The 21,476-nt window shown below is 32.6% G+C and overlaps 3 protein-coding genes, 1 long non-coding RNA gene and 1 other non-coding gene across 6 annotated transcripts; 3 read left to right on the forward strand and 2 right to left on the reverse strand.

The window, feature by feature from the left end:
* The first annotated feature begins 4,843 nt into the window (after positions 1 to 4,843).
* On the forward strand, positions 4,844 to 4,916 carry TRNAA-AGC (transfer RNA alanine (anticodon AGC)). Its single transcript has one exon. It is a non-coding gene; the product is annotated as a tRNA-Ala (tRNA).
* Positions 4,917 to 5,291: 375 nt separating this feature from the next.
* On the forward strand, positions 5,292 to 8,462 carry LOC106795438 (uncharacterized). Of its 2 annotated transcripts, XR_005887635.1 has the most exons (3): positions 5,292 to 5,419; positions 6,523 to 6,604; positions 7,901 to 8,462. It is a non-coding gene; the product is annotated as an uncharacterized lncRNA (long non-coding RNA). The 2 variants fall into 2 exon arrangements; XR_001383977.3 differs by lacking the exon at positions 5,292 to 5,419 and having other exon boundaries at positions 5,430 to 6,604.
* Positions 6,914 to 8,307, reverse strand: LOC100815742 (21.7 kDa class VI heat shock protein). The gene is made up of 2 exons (XM_003540377.5): positions 7,998 to 8,307; positions 6,914 to 7,416 (listed from the first exon to the last, which is right to left on the reverse strand). Exons 1-2 carry the CDS (start codon positions 8,305 to 8,307, stop codon positions 7,148 to 7,150), a joined length of 579 nt encoding a protein of 192 aa, XP_003540425.1. The 3' UTR covers positions 6,914 to 7,147.
* Positions 8,463 to 13,350: 4,888 nt separating the features above from the next.
* On the forward strand, positions 13,351 to 16,987 carry LOC100792872 (formin-like protein 5). Its single transcript, XM_041007618.1, has 4 exons — positions 13,351 to 14,128; positions 14,397 to 14,605; positions 14,979 to 15,214; positions 15,611 to 16,987. Exons 1-4 carry the CDS (start codon positions 13,464 to 13,466, stop codon positions 16,478 to 16,480), a joined length of 1,980 nt encoding a protein of 659 aa, XP_040863552.1. The 5' UTR covers positions 13,351 to 13,463; the 3' UTR covers positions 16,481 to 16,987.
* A 3,555-nt stretch (positions 16,988 to 20,542) lies between these two features.
* Positions 20,543 to 21,342, reverse strand: LOC100816280 (probable histone H2A.3). Its single transcript, XM_003540378.5, has 2 exons — positions 21,043 to 21,342; positions 20,543 to 20,912 (listed from the first exon to the last, which is right to left on the reverse strand). The coding sequence occupies exons 1-2, from the start codon at positions 21,229 to 21,231 to the stop codon at positions 20,694 to 20,696; spliced, it is 408 nt and encodes a 135-aa protein (XP_003540426.1). The 5' UTR covers positions 21,232 to 21,342; the 3' UTR covers positions 20,543 to 20,693.
* Positions 21,343 to 21,476: the final 134 nt, after the last annotated feature.

A 21,476-nucleotide genomic window follows, 5' to 3' on the forward strand; every position in this document is an offset into this window, starting at 1 on the left:
TAACATAAAATAATTTTACATAATTATTTAATTATAAATCAATATTTATATGACTTTTAAAATAATTATTATAAAATTCAATAAATTTATCATGATAAATTATATCTATATATTTATATGTATGTGAATAATCATTTTATATTACCAATACATAATCCTTTTTATCAAATATATTTTTGATGTTTATAATTTTTTCACATATATATATATATATATATATATATATATATATATATATATATATATATTATGAGAAACAATATTTATTCAAGTAAATAAGACTAATACTAATGACAAAAAAATAATCTTGATAATCACGTTTAATATTATTGTTTATGTTTATACAAGAAGTTAATCTTTGTTAATATTTGAAAGAATTTTTTATAAAATTAGGCAAAGCAGAACAAAATATTTGATTGACGTTACTCTAAATGGATGCATTATTTTTATATGAATTTATAAAAATAAGGAAAATGAATATTGTAATGTGTACCAAATATTTTTTTGATTAGTGTCAATTAATCAATCAATCATTTTTTAATCACTATAAAACCATTTAGAGGATAAAAAAGTTGTATGTATGCGTATTGCCTTTGTTGTATTTTTATAAAGAGGATTAGATTGAAAATTATTAAATACCTGTTGATCAAGACTTCAACAAAATTGAAAAGGATGTGTAATGGACATGGGTGAAAAAATTTGCAAGACAATGATGGTTTGGTAGCACTAAAGTTACCTTGAGATATACGAAATTCTTCCATCGTGCTTATTTGCATATGAAAGAATTATGAAATGCTGAGTTGAGTGAGTTCAAAAATAGTAGTAACTTATCTTTTGACTAATCTTTCATCGAACAAAAAAATATTTTGATATAATCGTTTTAACACAAAATTATTTTTTATTGAGAGAAATTCTGTATCATTAAAAAACAACAGCCCAGATGTTTTAATAAACATATAAATCTATCTAATAATAAAAGAATATGCCGTCAACACTATGTAATAAATAATAATACAATACCTCTTGTTATTTTAATATTTAGTTCGCTGTGATTTTTTGAAAGCTAGCAATAATGTAATATTAATCATTCAGAATAAAGTTCCGAGTAAATTTTTGAGTGAGAAACATTATTACGCATCGTTTGGATTAAAAAAAAGATCGGCGAAGAATAAAAATCCAAAAAATTGATGAAACTAATTAACTGAATCTTTTTCCTCCTATGAGAAAAAAGTTTGTTTGAACTTATTTATCATTACATTAAAAAGTTATAAAAATTACTCAACATATAAAAGATATTTCTTCTCATCATTTTTTATCAAACAAAAAAGTGTTTATTATGTTGTGCACATTTTTCTTTCATCCAAATAATAAAAAGTACTTTTTCTTTTTTTTCCCTATATTTTTTCTTAACATCTAAACAAAACTTACAGTCATAAACAACAGAAAAACATGTTGCTGTACCATATGATTAGGGACAAAGAAACATTTTCTTGATAGTAAATTTGTTAGATCCCAAAATTAATTTTATTCCCAAATCTGAGGGGCAACAAACCTAGATTAGTGACACAAATAAAAGAAGTCCACTTCAATGTTCTTCAAATAATAAAATAAAAAAGGAATAAATTAATTACCCTTATTAATTCATTCCACTGCTGTAGCAGGATCCAACAGAACATCCTCCAAATCCAATCCAAACTGTGCCGATCTTCTTAGAACCATCACTAAACAATTATTTTCAGTTGCGTCAGAAGAGAGTTAAGAATTTTTCACTTTTATTTTCCTAAAAAGTTATTAACTTGCTCCTCTGCCAAGTCCCAACTTAACAAAAAGGAAACGGTAGAGAACGTACCACACATACCCTCCCACCTAGGCCGGACTTAAGGTCCAAGCACATCAAGCGCTTTAGGTTAAAAAAAAAAGTTTTAAATTTTTTTAGTACTAATATACTTCAAAAAAAATTTATTGTAAAATTATATTTGAAAATAAATTTTAATTAAAATTTTGTAAGTAATTATTAATTTTTTTATTGGTACGGTAAGTAACAATTAATGAGTAACACCTCTTCATTAATATCACAATTTTATTTAGAAAAAAAGATATTTAATAGTTAATAGCTAAAGAAATTTAAAAAAATTTCTTTTATTTCTATTTTTTTATTCTCTTCCTATTCAATTCTAATTTTGTCTTCATCTCTCGTACTTCTTTGTCTTCTAACTTACTTCTTCAATTTACTTGATTATTGTGTCACTTTGAGTGAGTAAATAAAAGACGTTATTCTTAAATTTAATTTAAGTCTTTCAAGTCTTTGAGTCGTCTATGTTTCCACATGACACAACACAAGTAGTTGTTGGTGTTTCCATTCACTTCTTGGTACTAAGCTCCATTCCTTGTCCTTTTCCTAAGAGCCCCTTTTATTTTAATTTCTTGAGTCTTCTTCTTCAACTATGCCTATTGAATTGACTTATCCTCCTCTCTCTATGCACTAGAAAAAATTTTGTCCTATGCGTGTTGATTTACTGCAATAATATAGTGGACATCATTGTTCATGTTAAGTAGAATAAAGCTCAAAATTTTGTGTCACAATCTCACTCTAGAAATCTCACTCTAGATATTCGGATCTTGCCCTTTGGCAACAATGGATTGTCGGCAAAATTTCCGAAGGGATTTGATCAATCACACACCATTAGGTGTTTGCTTTGCATAAATTCTTAAATAAGTATTGGTTTGTGGTTACCAAAAATGAAAATGGGTAGGAAATTAATCTTATTGGTGATTTTAAGTTTTTAACCAAGGTTTTAAAAAACAATTAACAATTGTAATTTTGGTTTAAACAAAGGTTTTTGAAGTATATGTAACTGTGATTGCATCAACTGCATTTGTCTACAATTTTTCACGATATCAAAAAACATGATGAAATTGCAACTAGAATCACAATTTAAAACTTTGTTTTTAACTGGATATGATAATAAGAATAAGCTCAGTAGGCATGGCAATGGGCGGGTCGAGGTCAAATTTTGTTTACCCCGCCCCTGCCCTTGCTCCTGAAACCCAACAGTGGTGTAGATTTATCTTTCATCCCTGTCTCGACGAGGTCGGGTTTTTTTCGTCCTGCCCCTGACATATTTATAAAATCCTATAAAAAATAAATTTTCATAGAATGAAAAATATATTTTTAAATAACAATCACAACATATTTTTAAATTGTACATGACAACATAAAATCAAATCCAACAATAGCATAAAATTCAATCCAATAATTTCAGGTTTTAGTGTGTTATATATATGCAAGAATATTTTTGTAAATTAATTATTAGCGAGACGGGTTCAGGTCGAGTATTAATAATTTCATCCTCCGAATTCGACTTTGACTGTCGGAGAAAATCTGAACTCAACCCCAACCCTGATCCCGACCCCAATCAACTCAGATTTTTTCTGTCAAAATCGAAACTGATCCTACAGGTTCAAACCAGATTGGCATGCCTAAAGTGACCGTGTAATTCCCTTTGCTAGATTGCCAAGCAATTCCGTGCTTGATTCTTAAGCATGAGGAAAGGTTAATAATTTCTAAAAGCTAATTACCAAGTCTTTGTTCAGAGGCAGAAACAAATATCAGTTAGGTGAGATGAATAATTACCACATGATTGTTTGGCAAGTATAGAATATTAGTGTTCAATATGATCATTGATCTACCAATAATTATTGACATTGTAATTATCTTTTGGGTGTATTATACAAAGCTCTTAGTCATGAATAAGTTACTACATATAACAAAGTGTACCTTTATTGATGTGGCCACAGTTGACTTTCACATGATTTTAGTAAACTTGAGTTTGGTTATTCACTCTACCTTCTGGCTTTACCGTTAGTTTAACAATTCCAAGGTAGTGTGGGACAAAAATGTGTAGACTAATTAAATCAACTCTAAGTAGAGATTTTTTGGTTGCACTTGTTGGCCTGCAGTTATCTGCACAGTGGCTTCTCCAAGTGTCATGAATGGAAGATTATTCTGAAACCTAGTACAACCTTGGTTGGCCTAATTGAAGCATATTTGGTACAACTTGAATGTTTTGGCCTGGTTGGTTTTGGGAAGGGTCTAGACTACTCTAGGGAACCTGTATGATATAATACCAATATGGAATTCTCTATTTGTAACTGTTTTGACTTCTATATATTCTGCCGTCAGAGTTTAAGGTTGTCACATATAAGATATTTTACCTCTTCAATTTTTAGGCTTAATCTATGTATGTTCTTAATTTATTATTTGGTTTTGAAAAAAAACTTTTTTTCACTGTAAAATATCTAAAACAACAGTTTTTGAATGGAAGGAGAAATAACATTATCTCAAAATTTTAAAATAACATATAAAAAAAACATTTTTTGTAAGAAAAACGATCCTTAAAAAGAAATAAAGATGGCATTAAACATATGTGATTGTTTTAGCTCACCCACTTAAGAGTTTGATTGTTTCATTTCATTTCCTTAAAGTTAAAATAAAATGAAAAAAATTTTATAATTTAAAACGTTCCTCACATCTTGTGTCACAAACGTTTATCCTCTTTAAAAAAAAAAAAAAAAAAAAACAGTACTGCACTGGAAAAACTAAGATTTAACATTTCAAAATTCAAAGATTAAATTTGGAATCGGTGACATTTGGATGGACATTTAAGTTATGCTTCACTAATTGAACTCGTGTATTCTTTATTCTATTATCCCATAAATATCAACGGTAACATTAGAAGTCTCATGTTATATTTCAATCCCCTCTCTTGCCCTGTTCCTTTTGCAAAATGTTTTCAATGTGAACAGTAAAGTATTATACTATGCTTTTGTTAAACAGAAATATGGGGATGTAGCTCAGATGGTAGAGCGCTCGCTTAGCATGCGAGAGGCACGGGGATCGATGCCCCGCATCTCCATTTTTTTATGAAAATCATTACATATTTTCATTTTCAATAGTAATTAACATTTCCATCCTAATTTTTTGGTAAAAAAAGAAGTAACCTTTTTTTTCCCGTAAAATTTTTCTTGTTGATTATTTTCCAATTTTACACGAAACAGTTGAGGTGTCTCAATCTGAGTCATTGACAAGCCATTGAACGTGTCTTAAAAAGCTTAAGGCTTACACGAAACTATATATGTTCAATTAATGCCATTTACATGTTTGGGAAAAAAGTTGCCTCTAGTACAGTTATATTTCATAAATCAAACGCAACCTGGTTTTTTTGGCCCATTTGATTGATAAGGTTGTTGGGAGCATTGGACACATCTCATAAAAAGTTTTAAGTTGTTTTTGCTATATAATTGCTCCATTGCCTTCCATTTCTTCAACAAGTGCCTGTATAAGAGATGAAGTTTCATTCTCTTTTTAGCATTTTTGTGGGATGTGTTAGTGGGAATGGCTAGAAATTCTATGAGTCAGGTTTGAATTAATCACCATTGTTTTAGGGTCCATTTGTCCTACCCCATTTCGTCACACACTTGATATATGATTTATCTTGCTCTAAAGAAGTGTCATTTTTTAATAAGATTTTATAGTTCGTATATGCACTAATGCACTATGCAGTGTGCTTTATGTAATTATTTGAGGTAGGCAAATAGTTTATTTTCTAATAAGAGTTTTTTGGCTTGCATTAATTTGATAGTTGATAGTTCTTTCAATTTTTATGTTGATTTGGTCCAATTCTTCATCAAAGTCGTAATTATCACATAATTTGTGAATCCAGTAAATTTAATGGATGTTTAGTGTTTGTCATGGTGATTTTATTCCTGTTTCGTTTGTTGCCACTTGCCACCTGCTACGAGGCCACAATTTTCAATGCCTAATTGACCATCATATTTAATTATTGACCCATGTTAAATGACATGGGGAATGGCAGTGAGAAAATTGCATGACACTGTTCAAAGTATTTGGTAATACATTTATTAACAAAATAATGCTTCCTTTAATAGACACTGGATAAGTAGAACTAGGTGTCTATGAAGACAATGCAAGAGATTATTAGGAGTAGAAAACATTAAACATATGTGTCTTGTGGTGCCTAATCTTGCTTATTTTACAGGTAAAACAGCTGTCAGATTATAATTCCTTTAATGCCATGAGGCTCACATTCAACAAACAATAAATATTTACAACCAACCCATTAACTCAAACATGAATGCCTTTTGAAATATGCATGCACAATTGAGTTGTCATGATTAATAGTATATGTTAATGGACTTAAGAATGAGAATTACCTACTTTATCCATTGCATTTTTCAACATGACTGATGCAACAAAAATTTATGTAACTTCAAGTAGTTTTGTTAGTTATTAATTGATGTTGTGTTGCCTATTCTTGTAGGATTTGGGGATTGGTCTTCACTGATATACAATATACTGTCTTCTTTACTATTTTTCAGATGACTCACCAATTTGTGTTTCTGCATACCACTTTCTTACATAGTTATGAATTTTTATTTTTTTTCGTAACCGGGTGTATCCTTAGGTCAGGAGCCAAGACTAATACTAGGATTCATCTGCAGGGCTGACATTTTTCAACATTGGCACGGACCTGGGATCGAACCATGATGACTAGGTTATCTTTCAACATGACACACCATGTTGGTAAAGTAGTGAATTTTTTAAAATCAAGCAATGAAACACTTTCTTTGTTTTCCTGGCATATATGTTTAACAATATGGACATTTTCAACTTTTTTCTATGTATTTTATCTGAAAACTTGAAACTCTCAATAGAAATTTATGCTGATGGGGATCAGGATTTCAGACATGGTATTGCATGGAATATTCCTCGTATTCTTCCCAACTTTACTACATAAGAAAAGTTCTTTGCTGTGTTCTTTCAATGATCACTGTCAATCAAATAATCATTAATAAACAGCTCTAATATTAAACAAAACAAAAAATCATTGTATTTTATGCACCATAATGTTCTTTTTATTCCCTTCTCTTTGCATACATGTGTGTGTGTGTTTGTTTTACATCATCAGAAGGCCTTCTCATGTTGGCTGATATTAGCTTGAGACTTAAAAGAGTTATGACTTTGTTAAATGTTTGGTATCAATTTGCATAGAAGTTGCTACTAGATTGTGACAAACTCTAGTAGCTCTACCTGTTATTCTCTTAAATTTACACTTTTCCTGCATGTTTAAGCCATATCCTTTCCCTGAGGAAGATCACGACCTTGTTGGCTCTTTGGTATTCGTATTTCTAAATATGTGTCATTATGTATGTACGCTTCTATGTTCTTCCAATCTGCATCCTCTGGCATCTCAAGCCTTCGTACATATCCATATTCCCACCAATGGCCACACCTCCAGTCATGTGCCTTTGAGTCTCTTTGCTCCTTCCACTGTCCTCTAATTTCCACAACCTTCCCTTTATCAACATGGACTTGAATGTTATTTTTCCCAGTTCCTGTTTTGACAAACCACTGGTGTCACAGAAATTTTGGCTGGTTAAGCACTTTTCTTAATTGAATCTAAGGAAACTTGGCCCCATCAACTCCAACCAGATCAAGTTCATTTATTTGGTTATTTGATTGAAAGATCCACCATATAAATAGGTTGAGATTAATAGGCATGTACTATTAGTGCATAAGTTTTTACACTGCCAACCAATCAGAAATCATTATCTTTGGTATGACTTTTAAAATAGTTATTATAATATTTAACAAACTTATCATGGTGATATCTGATTGGATGATTTCTCATTGGATGACAGTGTCAATAGTATAACACTGTCAGTACATATAGTGTTTATTCATAGGTTATTACCTGTTGTTACTATAACCTGGTAAAGAAAAATTTCAATGCAAGATAAAGGCTCTCCTTAGGTTCCTGAAAGTATAAGCAATAGTTCCTTCAATTCTGAGATCCTTTTTATTTTTTATTTTTTTCAGGTCTTCAAAATGAAGGGGGCAGTTTCATTGTAGCATAATTTGCTTACCATAGATTCAGTTTACAAATAAGAGCAAAATGAAAAACTGGTAGTCTTACCTGGTATTTCTGCTTTTAATACATAGCCTTCACCTGTCTGACACCAATCCACAGTGTTTTGGCTGGAGCTCCTTAAATGAGATAACAACACATCTGACTCAAACTCCCATAGAGGGAAGGCATCAGAAGGATCAAAGAACTTCCCAAACAACAGTGGACTGAAAAGTGATCCATCACCAAAAACCTTATGCACTGTCGGATTAGTCTGGCTGAAGAATCGTTTGAAAGCCTCTTCTCCCAGTGAAACACACCATTTATGTGGAGTTTGATCTTCTGTTTGAACCTCAAGCCTCTTGTTAGAACTAGTCATCAATGCTTAGGAAACTGAGCAATTGTGAGGCTCTGGTGGAGAGAGTTTTGCCTTTCTCTTATAGTGTGAGAGAAGCTATATGATGAAACACAGAACAAATTCCTTTGGCATATTTGAGGGATGTAAAGCTATAAGGGAATATTTTCTTTTCTAAACTTCTCTACTTTCTAAAGAGAAACCATGTCAGGCATATTACGTATGGCTAAAGGATATGTGGTATCCCTATGCATTTTGGGTTGTCTAGCACAAGATGTGAAAAAATGGAAAGGGATACCAATCAAGTCAAAGTCCTGTGACAAGTGATAGATGCTCTAGCAGAATCTGGGAACCCTTGTAGGAATACTTTGGCTTAATAATGTGCATTAATAATAATAATAATAATAATAATAATAATGTTTGTGCAACTCTAGTCATTCTTTTATAATGGCTACTAATTTATGTACTAACCACTTTGTTAGAGGTTCAGCTTATTTAAACAAATAATCATATATTTTTGTCAACTTTTTAAGAGAACTTTAAAAAACAAATTGATTATTTTCAAGAAAGGTTGTTCCCAAACATTCAATATCTTCAACCTCTTTCTGTTTGTGACGTGTTAAATCAGATGATTATAAGTAATATTCAACCTTCATGTTCTATCATCTACTATAAACCATATTCTTCTTGCCAATCACTCAACTAGATTAATTAAGTGAGGCAGGCTATGATCTATTCAACGAATCATGAATGCTTATGTATATTTGTTGTCCTCTATAAACTTCACCAGAAGATTACAGATTTCACAGATTGAGAACCGACAACCATCAATTTTCTTGCTCTTTTTCTTAATTACGTGTTTGTCACGTGCCAGGCATGGAGAATTGATTCTTTCTTGTTGTAGATTGCTTGCATATGATAATATGTAGACATGGTGACATGTTTTAAAGAGAACAAATAAGTAGTAGCAATTTTTCTATGGCAACAACAGTGCATCACAAAGTTAAATTTTTCTAAAGAGTGATAAACTGTTACCATTGTCATTAGAAAACCTTCTACTGCCCCATTGATATTGCACTTTGTGTATCCATGTCAAACCCCCCTATTCAATTTTTTAATCTTCTCTAAAGAAAACAAGTACCTTCCAATAATTCTGTGGTTGGCCTTTCAATTGAGTTATCAACCAAGTCCATTGCATTAACACAAGATTCTTCATGACGTGCCTTTCCACAGAGAAAAGTTGTGTGAAAGGAATATTGATTGTTGCATGCCTTGGAAGGAATGGATGTGTGTTGTCTTGATGCACATCCTTAATCTATACGAGCATATATATTATATATAATTTTTTGTGTATCTTTTTTGTAAGGGCATTGAACTTTTGACTGCTGGCAATGAGGCTTAAGGCATTGCTTATCATTCATGGGGAATCTCATAGAGTAGCTTTTTTGGCAAAGGCAGGGTTGGAATCTACTTGATGGATGTTAGAATTTGTAGCACATCAAAATAAATAGTGAAGTCACTTTGGACGGTGGGTCCTTTACCTCTAGGGCGGTGCCTATAGTATTTGCAGTTTTTTTTTCACTTATTATTATTAATACGAAGTATTTATGAATTTTTTTAATGATTATTTTTTATCAAAAAATTTGATTAATTACTTTTACATAAACAATCTTTTCTTAACCATATTTTTTTCATCATAAATTTGAAATCAAGACTTTTTTTCAAGGATCCGATCTCGGTTCCAATTAAACTAATTAACAATTTGATAATAATTATTATTATTAAGTTAGGATAAACCAAATTTCACCGGCTACCTCAAAAATTCGGCGGTAGGGAATAAACTATATAGTTAATATTAATAATCTTTTTACGAATAGTTAACATTAATCATCACTTATTATAAGAAACACTTCTAAAAATATTCACTTTCATTTTATACTGTTATATACTATAGATGAAATGGAAAGCTTTTTATGTATAATTAGAATTTAAGTAGAATTTATTTTAAATATTAAACACAACTTTGTCATTGATATTTCTTAATATTTTAATATTATTTATTACCATTTTATAATAATGAAATAGAGATGATAAAATAATGATATATCAAAATATTATTTATAGATTAAAAATTCTATATATAATATAATAATGTATAAGAATTCATATAACTTTAACATTAAATATTAAAAATTATTTTCTGAAAATATCATTTACTAAAAATGATTTTAAAATAATTAAATAATATATTCATTTCAACACTATGCTGATTAAATATTTGAAGAGGAGAAGAAGAAGGATTTTATTTTCATTATTTTTTTACTATAATTATTATGATTGTGATGATGATCATTATGGACACCTAAAAACATCTTTAATGATGGTTTTTTATGAGTTGCTTAAAATTAAATAATGTTATTTAACAAGTTTTTACCATTGAAGTAAATGACTTCACAATGCCTTGTTTGTTTATATACGTAAATGTTGTTTGATTTATTCTTATCTGTTAAAGAATTATTTTTCGATCATAAAATTTAATGTGATTCAAATTAAGCACTTACTCTAATAACTTTAACATTTAAGTAAATTTTTGTATAAAATTTTTAAATCTATATATTATTATAGAACTCATAAAATTAAGATAAACAATTCAGCAATTATACAGACCTCTAAGAATGATAAATAAATTCATTGAATTGGAACACATAAACATAAAATTGTATCAGAATAGTGCCTTAATTGCTTGAATGATTTTAACCAAAGGTAAAGAGATAACGAATTTCAATGAGCAGTGCCTTCATTATTACATTACAAGTGATCTGTAGCTAAAGATAGAGTGGTAATAATAAATCTCTGATTTTACAATGGCTCATAAATTTTCATGTAATTTCCATAAAATTAGAAAATTTTGAGGAAAAAAATATTTGCAAAAAAATGAAGAAGAAAAAAAAGAGATGAGAGAGAAAGAGAAAGAGAAAAAAAAAACATAAAAAAGAGAATCTGTGTTCCAGAGTAGGTGCCAATGTCCTATTCCAGAAGAATTGATAGGACGGCCCTTTGTGCTTAGGGTTTCTCGCGCCAAGAAATTTTCCATCATCTCATCATAACCCAAAACACATAAAAATTCATTCACCAACTTCACATCACATGTTGTAGTATGAGTCATTATTATTACCACAGAAATGTTGTAACATTCTCCAATATTTCATTATCAATGACGTGGTCTATTTGCATTGATCTGATACCACATGGTTTTGGTTGCTTAATTTCTTTGAATCCTTATCATGTGCAAAAAATACAAACGATCCTCTCTTAAATCTCCCCCTGAAGCTTTTCATTTGTAATTACATTGAATTTCAATCTATCATGTGCCAATATCTGTTCTAGGATGTTATTATAATCGTAACTTTTTATTGAAGGTTGTCCAATTTAATAACAAATTGGCAATTTTGGAGAGGGTGGAAAGAAATGGCTTCTGCTTTGGTTCATTATGTATGAACCCAGAATTGTGGTGGAAGCTACTACATATCTAGTGGGTATTTTGGAATTTGTGCCGACAAGCCAATGATTGCGGTAATCTACAAAGGAATACAATTGGATTGGCATTGTAGAATGAAAAATGATGTTCATGAAGGCAATGTAAACCTACATGTTTTTTGGGATTAGGCCTTGATGTAATACAAAGCACTTTGAAATGGCAATTCAACAATATATGGGTAATGGTATCATAAAGGTTATCTTTTGCATCATTTTGACTTTTAATATTATGGCAATAGTCAGCATTGAAGAGAAGAAAACTCAAGAAGAATTCATTAGCCAACTATTTGATCCAACATCTGGACTATTAACTGAGGACACGGTGAGACTCACTTCATTAGTTAAATTGTATGTATATAGTTTTTAAATTCAAATAACTTCATCATTTTACATTCCCCCTCTCCCAAAAAAAGGAAAGAAATTAACACAACATAGAAACATGGAGATTTTAAGGTGATAACTTTCCAACTAAAATAGTAGTTTTGTGTCTATTCCTTAGGGGATTTACAAATAGTCAAGTGATGCAGTGTGTTTAAGAGTATATTACTAGCATTTGGGCTTTTTATCCATTGTCTTAAAGATCACCAAAGGTCATACTATTGCGAAGTTTTTATTATATGACATTATTGCATGTGTTTTTATATGAACTCTGAGATTATTGTTGAATATGTACTTCTTTGTGATTTGTAAAAATGATATGCATACTTGATCAAGAAAAGTTATATAATTTAAGAATACATATGTGCTTCTACTTCAATACAATTTTGATTTGAAATTTAGTAAATTTCTACTAGATGTTCATAAGAAGGACTCTGTTTTATAAGGAAAAGTTTTTAAATTTACTAAAGTTATTATTTTTAAGACTACATGTAGTACTAAATTACAATGCTTTGATTACTATGTAATCATATTTGTCAGATTTGAAAGCACATAACGGTTGAATGGACTCTAAAATTGGTTATAGTTTCACTACAGGCAGAGGTACTATGGATCACTTGCTGGGAAGATTTTATTCATTTAAAGAAAGAAGTTGGAGATCTTGACTTATGCCTCCCAAAGGAATCATACAGAAAAACCAATGAAATTAGTTCAGAAATTGGTTCAATAGCCAGAGAAAACATCCAAAAATTGATTAGTTCATGTTATCCTCACTTAAAGGAAAATGTTCTTCATTGTTTGAGAAAAAATAATTTTCCATTCAATGCTCTCAAGGAAGAGGGTGACTCCAAGATTTGGCATGTCACTTACATGGGATCACTTTCTTCTAGAAGATATTTGGGTCAAGTTTTTCCCCAGCACGTATCAGAAATATCAATCAAGGAAGATGAATCACCTAAAAAGAACAAGCCTAAGGAAAAAGACTCTAATAAAAAAGACAAAAAGAAGTCGAAGTCTTCTGGCTCAAAGGATAAAAACAAAAACACATCTATGGCTATAACTATAATAGTGACAATTTTAGTTGCAGCATTGCTCTTTTTATGTTGTGGGAGTGGTCGAGTTAGACAAAATGATGAGAGGCCCCTTCTCAGCATGAGCATGAATGACTACTCAGTTGGTACATATGAAAAAATTTCATTTTTTAAAACCTTGTTAATGTCACATATATATCTACAAGCACACTTGTCTTGACAAAATGTACTTCAATGTTACTCACAGGTTCTTCTTCCAATAATAATCCATACAAAAATTCAATGAAAGAGGAGAAAATTGGGTTTCAATCATCAAGTAATACATTGGTTGATGACAGGAAGAACTCAATGATGGAAACTCAATTAGCAGGAGTTGCTGCTAGTGCTGCTACAAGACCATCATTTGAATTAAAGCCTCCTCCTGGGAGAGTAGCAAACAATGGAGTGCTTCCTTTGAAACCTCCTCCTGGAAGGCCTGATCTTCTTCCTCATGAGTCATGTTCAATTAAGCCTTTTGATAATTCCATTGTTCCTCCTCCTTCTCCTCCTCCTCCTTCTCCTCCTCCTCCTCCTCCTCCTACACCACCAAAGCCTAATAGTGCTGGCCCTCCACCTCCTCCACCTCCTAGCAATGGCCCTAGAGCTCCTCCACCACCACCACTTAGAGGCAAGCCTGGCCCTAGACCTTCACCACCTCCTAGAGTTGGTGGAGGTCCTCCAAGAACAACACCCCCTTTTGGTTCAAAGGTTGCTAAGACTCAGGAAGAAGTTGGAGTCAATTCTGAAGGTGAAGTTAATGCTACTAATAAAGCTAAGCTAAAGCCTTTTTTCTGGGATAAGGTTCAAGCTAACTCAGATCAAACAATGGTCTGGAATCAACTCAAAGCAGGATCATTCCAGTGAGTGATATATCTCAAACTTCTTCTCTTACTCCCCAAAAATAATTTATGAGAAAATAAACCATACACTGACAGTATAAATAATTTTACAGTGTCATCCAATTACAAATTATTATGTAAGATAAATTTATTAATTTTTATAATAATTTTTGTAAAAATTATATTAACAGTAATTTGTGATTGATTAGCAGTGTTTTACACTATCATGACCATTAAACTCATAATTTATTATTGATTGTTGATATTCTTAATGGTAAACTTTTCACAGGTTTAATGAAGAAATGATGGAGACGCTTTTTTGCTATAATACTACGCCTGTGGAAAAAAGCAAAGGGCAACAAAAGAAAGAGGCTTCCTCCCCGTCAGCTTCACCTCAATATATACAGATCATTAACTCAAAGAAATCACAAAATTTATCTATTTTATTAAAAGCATTGAATGTGACAATAGAAGAAGTTTCTGAGGCACTTCTTGAAGGTGATTATTTTGTTACTTCATTTTTTCTTCTAGAATTGTTGACAGTTATAATATTAATATTTGAATCTTCTAGTAGGTCATATTTAGATGCATTTTTTCCTTTGAATCTTATATACTAAATCATTATACATATTTTTGTATGGGCAAATGTTACTAATTAAGATGTTATATTAGTAGAGGGATTCTAACCCATGAACTTCTTATTACTCCAACCCTTATATTCTTCTCTCCAACCACCAAACCACCTTATAACTCTCAATTCATTATACATATATTCATCAAGGATAAAATACAGAGAAATGTAAAACGAAAATAATTTGTTGTCTTTGGTTCTGCTTGTATGATAACTTTGAATCCATCTTTGGTTGATCAGGAAATGAGCTCCCCACAGAATTCCTTCAAACCTTATTGAAGATGGCACCAACATCAGAGGAAGAACTTAAGCTTAGACTTTTCAATGGTAATTTAGCCCAACTTGGGCCTGCAGATAGGTTCCTAAAAGCCCTAGTTGACATTCCATTTGCTTTTAAACGAATGGAAGCACTACTTTACATGGGTATTCTTCAAGAAGAACTCACTGGTACTCGAGAATCTTTTGCAATTTTAGAGGTATGATATCCAAATCACATCACCATTTTTTCCCCACTACTCACATGTTACATTGATTACACTCTTTTTATCTCAATGATTCCGACGAGAAATTATTAAGAGGTTCTAACCAATTACTACATGACCTATATTTAAGTTTTTCTATTCACAAGAAAAAAACAATAACACCTAATTACATGTCATGTGAATATTAATAAAAATTATGTCATTCAGAATTATGGAATAATTTCTCACGACACCTAAGAAATAATGTATCTAATGCAAAACAAGATCATGAAATGACTTAAGTGTGATATATATCTCATTTCAATATGACATATCAAAAGAATTATACACTAAAGTGTCAAATGAGGGTATGGGGAAAGTAAGACATTGAATTGTTTCATATCATGCTAGGTTGCTTGCAAAACGCTGAGAAGCAGTAGATTGTTCCTCAAGCTTCTTGAAGCCGTTCTCAAAACCGGCAACCGTATGAACGATGGAACGTTCCGTGGCGGCGCACAAGCATTCAAACTCGACACACTGCTGAAACTATCTGATGTAAAAGGAGTAGATGGCAAGACCACTCTCCTACACTTCGTAGTTCAAGAGATAATGCGAACCGAGGGCATAAGAGCTGCACGCATGGCAAAAGAGAACCACAGTTTCTCTAGTATAAAATCGGAGGACCTTCTTGAAGACATTTCTTATGAATCAGAAGACCAATACCGCGAACTTGGTCTTCAAGTGGTTTCACGTTTGAGCAGTGAACTCGAGAATGTGAAGAAAGCAGCAGCTTTAGATGCTGATGGATTAATAGGAACAACTTCTAGACTAGGCCATGGACTCATAAAAACAAGAGATTTTGTAAACAAAGACCTAAGTAACATAGATGATGACAAAGGCTTTCATGAGACAGTGAAGAGTTTTGTGGAGAAAGCTGAGGCTGATGTCACGAGTTTACTAGAAGAAGAGAAGAAAATCATGGCCCTAGTCAAGAACACTGGTGATTACTTTCATGGGGACTCAGGGAAGGATGAAGGGTTGAGGTTGTTTGTAATAGTACGTGATTTCTTAGTAATGTTGGATAAGGTGTGCAAGGAGATTCAAAATGGACCAAAGAAGCCTGTAGCCAAAAATGTGAAGAGAGAAGCTTCTAATCATTCTAGAAAGTCGTCTTCCTCCGAAATTCATCCTCTTCCTCCTGATATTCGTCAGAGAATTTTTCCAGCAGTAGTGGCTAATAGAAGGATGGATGGCTTTAGTTCAGATGATGAGAGTCCTTAATTAGGTTTAAGTTTTGAAGTGGTACTTGTAAACTATTGCTTTCCTTTGGCAATGTCCTTGTATAGCATTGTTGTATTAGAGTCACAACTTTGCATATACTTATCTAATTTTGAAGGGAAAATTATCTTATTAATCATTAATCATGTAAATTTTGAGTCGTGGTTTTAGATCAACCTGCCTTTTGTAGGGGGATGGTTAGTGTTTTCTCTTCTAAAACGGTTGAATGGACATGGTGTTTTTTCTCTTATTTGTACATCTATCGCATTGAAGTTAGAACATATATGATGTTTGTCAAACTAATTAAAAATGCCATAGTACAAACTTGGTTGGAGCTAACATTTACCAAAGCAATTCATATTATCATCATAAATACACAATACACAGATTATAGTGTTCCTTAGGCTTACTTTGATTTGAGCCTTCATTTTTTCTTAATATTCACATATTAAGTTTAGACTAAGAATTTAGTTATTTGAAAAACAAAAGGTGCTCAATTACTTTTTTGTTGTTTAGGAACTTAGTAACCAAATAATAAAAAAATACAAAATTATGAACATAAAATTAAAAAAAATAATTAGATATCAAATAAAGTTTTAAAAAAGATAACTAAATAAATTAGACAAGTAAATTAAGAAAAATAAATAGGTATAAGATGCTATCATTTGTTGTTTTTTATCCCCATCAAATTTGGGGTTTAACTTTCTTAGTCCCTCAAATTAAAATTTACATTTTTACTTCTCAAAGTTGTGAAATACTTTTTGTAGTCCCTCTTGAATAATTTTTGACAGATTGAATGTGTAATTGGTAACGATTTTTTATTTTAGGAATGATTAAAAAAATATTTTATAAATTTAAGAGACTAAAAATATATTTAAACCATATTTTAATACTAATAATAAAAATTCAGATTAATAAAAATAATCAAGCATAACGAACCAGCCGAATCAAGTCAGACTTCATATTTTTAATTAAGTAGGACACAATCTTTAAATTTAACTCATTTAAATAAATTAATTAATCAAACTTCTTTTTTATAGCTAGGTCAACCTATAAAAAATTTGATTTGATTCAACTCCTTTACACTATATGGGAAGCAATTGAACGTTGATAATTGTAAATCAATTTGAAGTTCTGTCCATAGAAAACTAAACTGATTCACTAGTATTGCCTCATTTGTATAAATAAATTTGTCGATGAATCACAATCCTTTTTTATGTAAAGAATTAAATTTCAACAGACAAATGAGTTGAGTAGTTCTTAATACAAAAAATCAAGTTACTCAAATTTCTAATTATTTTATCAAATTAATCTCCTTTAAAAAAATATATTTATCGTCCTTTTTGAAAGAAAAATAAGGATTAGAGATACGAAAATAATGATAACTTGATATCAAAACAATAGTGGACAGTAGCAAATTAGTAAATCTGGGGAAATGATGTTTAATAACAAAAAAAATTAAATTTTAAAGCATCATTAACTTAGACTCTTGGCTCTTCCGCTAGTGTTTTGTGTATATAAATTCAATTCCACCCAAGCAGCATTCACAATCTCATGCACTCTTAGAAAAAGGCATTGGAGTTTGCATTTCAAGAACTTGTTTTGTTTCTTCTTCTTTTGCATTCTTTCTTTCGTTCCCCTTCATTCAGTTTATCTACTAGCATGAGTTCTCATGGTCATTCTCATTATGACATGCTGGCACAAGCCGCTGAAATGGTGAACAAAGAGTTAGGTTTCTTCACCAACGAGTCTGTGGAGGAAAATGACTACATAGACGACGTGGAACGTGAAATATGGTTCTTGAATTGTTCTCTCGACTACTACTACTCAAAGGAGATTTACCCATTTGGCACTTCAAGATCCGTCAAAGATTTCAACCATAATTGGATCAACATGAGATTGGATGATTAAATTGAAGAAAATAAGAGACTGAGGAATAGGTACAGGAAGAGGGTGAGGAAGATGTGCAAGAAGGGTCAACTCTTGGAGCCACGTGAGCGAGAGGCATTTGATGCGGGCAACAAGATATGGGGTAGCCGAAGTGGAGGCAAGCGTGAACAACATCAACATCAACATCACAGGCTTTTAGGAGAAACTCGTGACAATGATATACGGGAGAAAGAGAAGGAAGAAGAAGAGGATCCCGAAAAAGATCCTAAAGAGGATCAAGAGGATCCTCCTCACGATCCAAATGAGGAGGATGACCCTTTGGCTCGGTTCCATTGTTGAAAGAGACTTTCAAGTTTGGCATCAATATCCCGATTACATCAGAACGATGACATTAAACAGGGTTTAGCTGCCCTGAGACCCACAATAGAGAAGGATTGGAATGATAGGTGGAGGAAGATACAGGCTCAAGAACTCAAGTTTTTCCTTCAGAAGCTTACTTTGCTCAAGCAACAAACAGTGTATTTGTTGCTGAATTGATCAATAATGAACGAAGGCAACTCAGTTGAGCATTGGGTAGTAAATATGGGGCTCGAGTGGCTAAGGTAGACTGCTGATAGGTTGGATAACCGCTGCAAACTGGTGTAAGGTGTCAGGCTATAGGGAATACAAACTGTGTTCTGATGGCCTTCTATCATATATGTAATGGGAGGGTGATGCGTTATGTCAGGTTTATTGTTCATGGGTTCGGGTTTTTGTTATTTTCTTATAACTTGTGCTTTAATTGCATTCTTTTTTATCAATAATATTTTGGCTGTTCAGTGGTCGATGAATACAATTTTGGTCATGAGCAATGATCGACAACGTCATGTTGGTGCCAAAGGTTGCCTTGAGATCTGACAGCTTCAGAAGGGCAAAGGATGCAATTGCTCATAACCTTTTGCACCATTGAATAGCTGACACTACTTTTGTTTGATTGAATAGGATTTGATAGTAGCTTTAAACAATCACTATCATAGTTTCCCTCATTCTTGCCATACATCATTTGCCCTTTTATGCTTAAATCACCATCGTCTAATTTTTACTCATACCAGCCATGACAGGATTGAGAACAAGTGAATTGCTTACTCCCTTTCTCATTTGCAATTCAGTGACATTTCCAAAATAAATTTCTTAGATACGCATATATCTGATGGTAGAGAATTCTAGTGTCTTTTGTGACAGATTTGACAATTGAGAACAAATGGAAAGAACAAAGAGCTAGTAGCATCAGACAGAGGGCACATATATGTTTTCCAGTGCCCTTCCATAAACAAGCTAAAATCGTATTATGGCCCATATCAGAGACAACATATACGTTTTCCATTCTCGTTACTCCCATATACAAAAGGATATAGTTTTTCGCCACATCGTTACAAAACCTTTCCTTTCCCGCCACAAGGTTACAAAATCATTTTCCCAGAAGAGGGAATCCCTTTCCTTTGCCACCACAAGGTTAGACAATCCTTTTCCTAAGGAATCCCGCACTAAAGATTCTATTCCCTTCTTATAGCCACATTCGAGTCACCAGTTAAACACTTAAAACCAAAACATATCTACTTCATACTCTCGTTATGATTTGGTTTTCGAAACACAACATTGAGTATGTATCGTCTCCAAAACCAAATGTTCTGTTTTAAAAACTGGACTTGCGTAACATTTCAGGAAACCAAAGCAAACTTGTTCCTACATCACCAATCGAACATTTAAAATACCAAATAACCATATCCCAAAACTACACCCCGCTTAATGAGTTCGGTTTTGAAAAATTACCATATTTCGTTATGTAACACTCCAAAACCAGTCAAAACTGGAACTAATTAACATTTCAAAAATCAATTACTCATATTATGTAACATTTCAAAAACAAAACCAACTGAATGATCTCACATTACCAATCAAACATTTCAAATATCTTCCATTCCAAGCCACCACTAAAGCGCAATCCACAATCAATGCGCATGCAAAACAAAAAGTAAACCACAAAATTGTTCAAAGCCAAATTAGCAATAGGAAACAAAAGTTTAACTTTCTCGAATTTGTTGCAATCGAGCGTTATAGATTGCAATTAGGATTCAAATGTTAGATCAAGACTGAAAGGTTACGAATTAAAATGATTTAAATTTCCAACAATCTTTCTTGAAGAAAAAGAGCGTTCTCTATTCACATCAGTGACTGAAAACCTAACTACATCTACAGAACACAATTATCAAAAACTGAAAAACTACAAAAACAGAGAGAATCCAAAGAGAATAAATTCGATAACTTTTCACGGAAAAAAAACCCCTATTTAAGAGTCATCGTCTGCAGCAGCAGCCTTGGATGATCCACCAGCCTTCTTGGGAAGGAGAAGATTGTGAATGTTAGGCATGACGCCACCGTTAGCGATGGTGACGTCACCGAGTAGCTTGCTCAACTCCTCGTCGTTCCTCACCGCCAATTGAATGTGGCGCGGCACAATTCGAGTCTTCTTGTTGTCTCTCGCAGCGTTTCCAGCCAATTCCAAAACCTAAAACAATGTTCAAACCATTCAATTAGGGCAAATGAATCTAATCGAAATTACGAAACCCTAGATCTAATCACATAGGGAGATAATTTCAAAATCGAATTCGAAATGAACGACTAATTGCGGCAATTACCTCAGCCGCGAGATATTCGAGTACGGCGGCGAGGTAGACAGGGGCGCCGGCGCCGACACGCTCAGCGTATTTTCCGGCCTTGAGGAAACGGGCGATACGGCCGACGGGGAATTGGAGGCCGGCTTTGCTGCTCCTTGAGGTAGCCTTCTTGGCGGCGCTAGATCCTAGGGTTTTGCCGCGACCTGCCATTGATGAACTTTAACCTAGTTGCCGGAAAGAGAGCGTTCGAGATGTTTGAAGTGTTTTGAAAGAAACGAGTTCCGGTGACACAGAAAACTGTGACAAGAGAATGTATATCTGAAGGTTTTTAGCGGTTGCGACTTTTATATAGTGGGGTGCGTGGAAATTCGGCCAATGAAAGTGAATGACGCGGATCGATAGTACTTGCCGTTGGATTGGGTTTACTATGGACGGCTCAGATCATGTATACGATT

Source organism: Glycine max, chromosome 12 (genome assembly GCF_000004515.6).
Source record: "Glycine max cultivar Williams 82 chromosome 12, Glycine_max_v4.0, whole genome shotgun sequence".
NCBI classification, from domain to species: domain Eukaryota; kingdom Viridiplantae; phylum Streptophyta; class Magnoliopsida; order Fabales; family Fabaceae; genus Glycine; species Glycine max.

Coding starts and splice junctions, on each gene's coding strand:
- LOC100815742 (XM_003540377.5), bottom strand. CDS start 8,307: ATGACTAGTTCTAACAAGAGGCTTGAGGTTCAAACAGAAGATCAAACT. Junction 7,417..7,997: donor ATTAAAAGCAGAAATACCAG/GTAAGACTACCA, acceptor TTGTCAAAACAG/GAACTGGGAAAAATAACATT.
- LOC100792872 (XM_041007618.1), top strand. CDS start 13,464: ATGTTACTCACAGGTTCTTCTTCCAATAATAATCCATACAAAAATTCA. Junction 14,129..14,396: donor CTCAAAGCAGGATCATTCCA/GTGAGTGATATA, acceptor AACTTTTCACAG/GTTTAATGAAGAAATGATGG. Junction 14,606..14,978: donor TTCTGAGGCACTTCTTGAAG/GTGATTATTTTG, acceptor TTGGTTGATCAG/GAAATGAGCTCCCCACAGAA.
- LOC100816280 (XM_003540378.5), bottom strand. CDS start 21,231: ATGGCAGGTCGCGGCAAAACCCTAGGATCTAGCGCCGCCAAGAAGGCT. Junction 20,913..21,042: donor TCGAATATCTCGCGGCTGAG/GTAATTGCCGCA, acceptor ACATTGTTTTAG/GTTTTGGAATTGGCTGGAAA.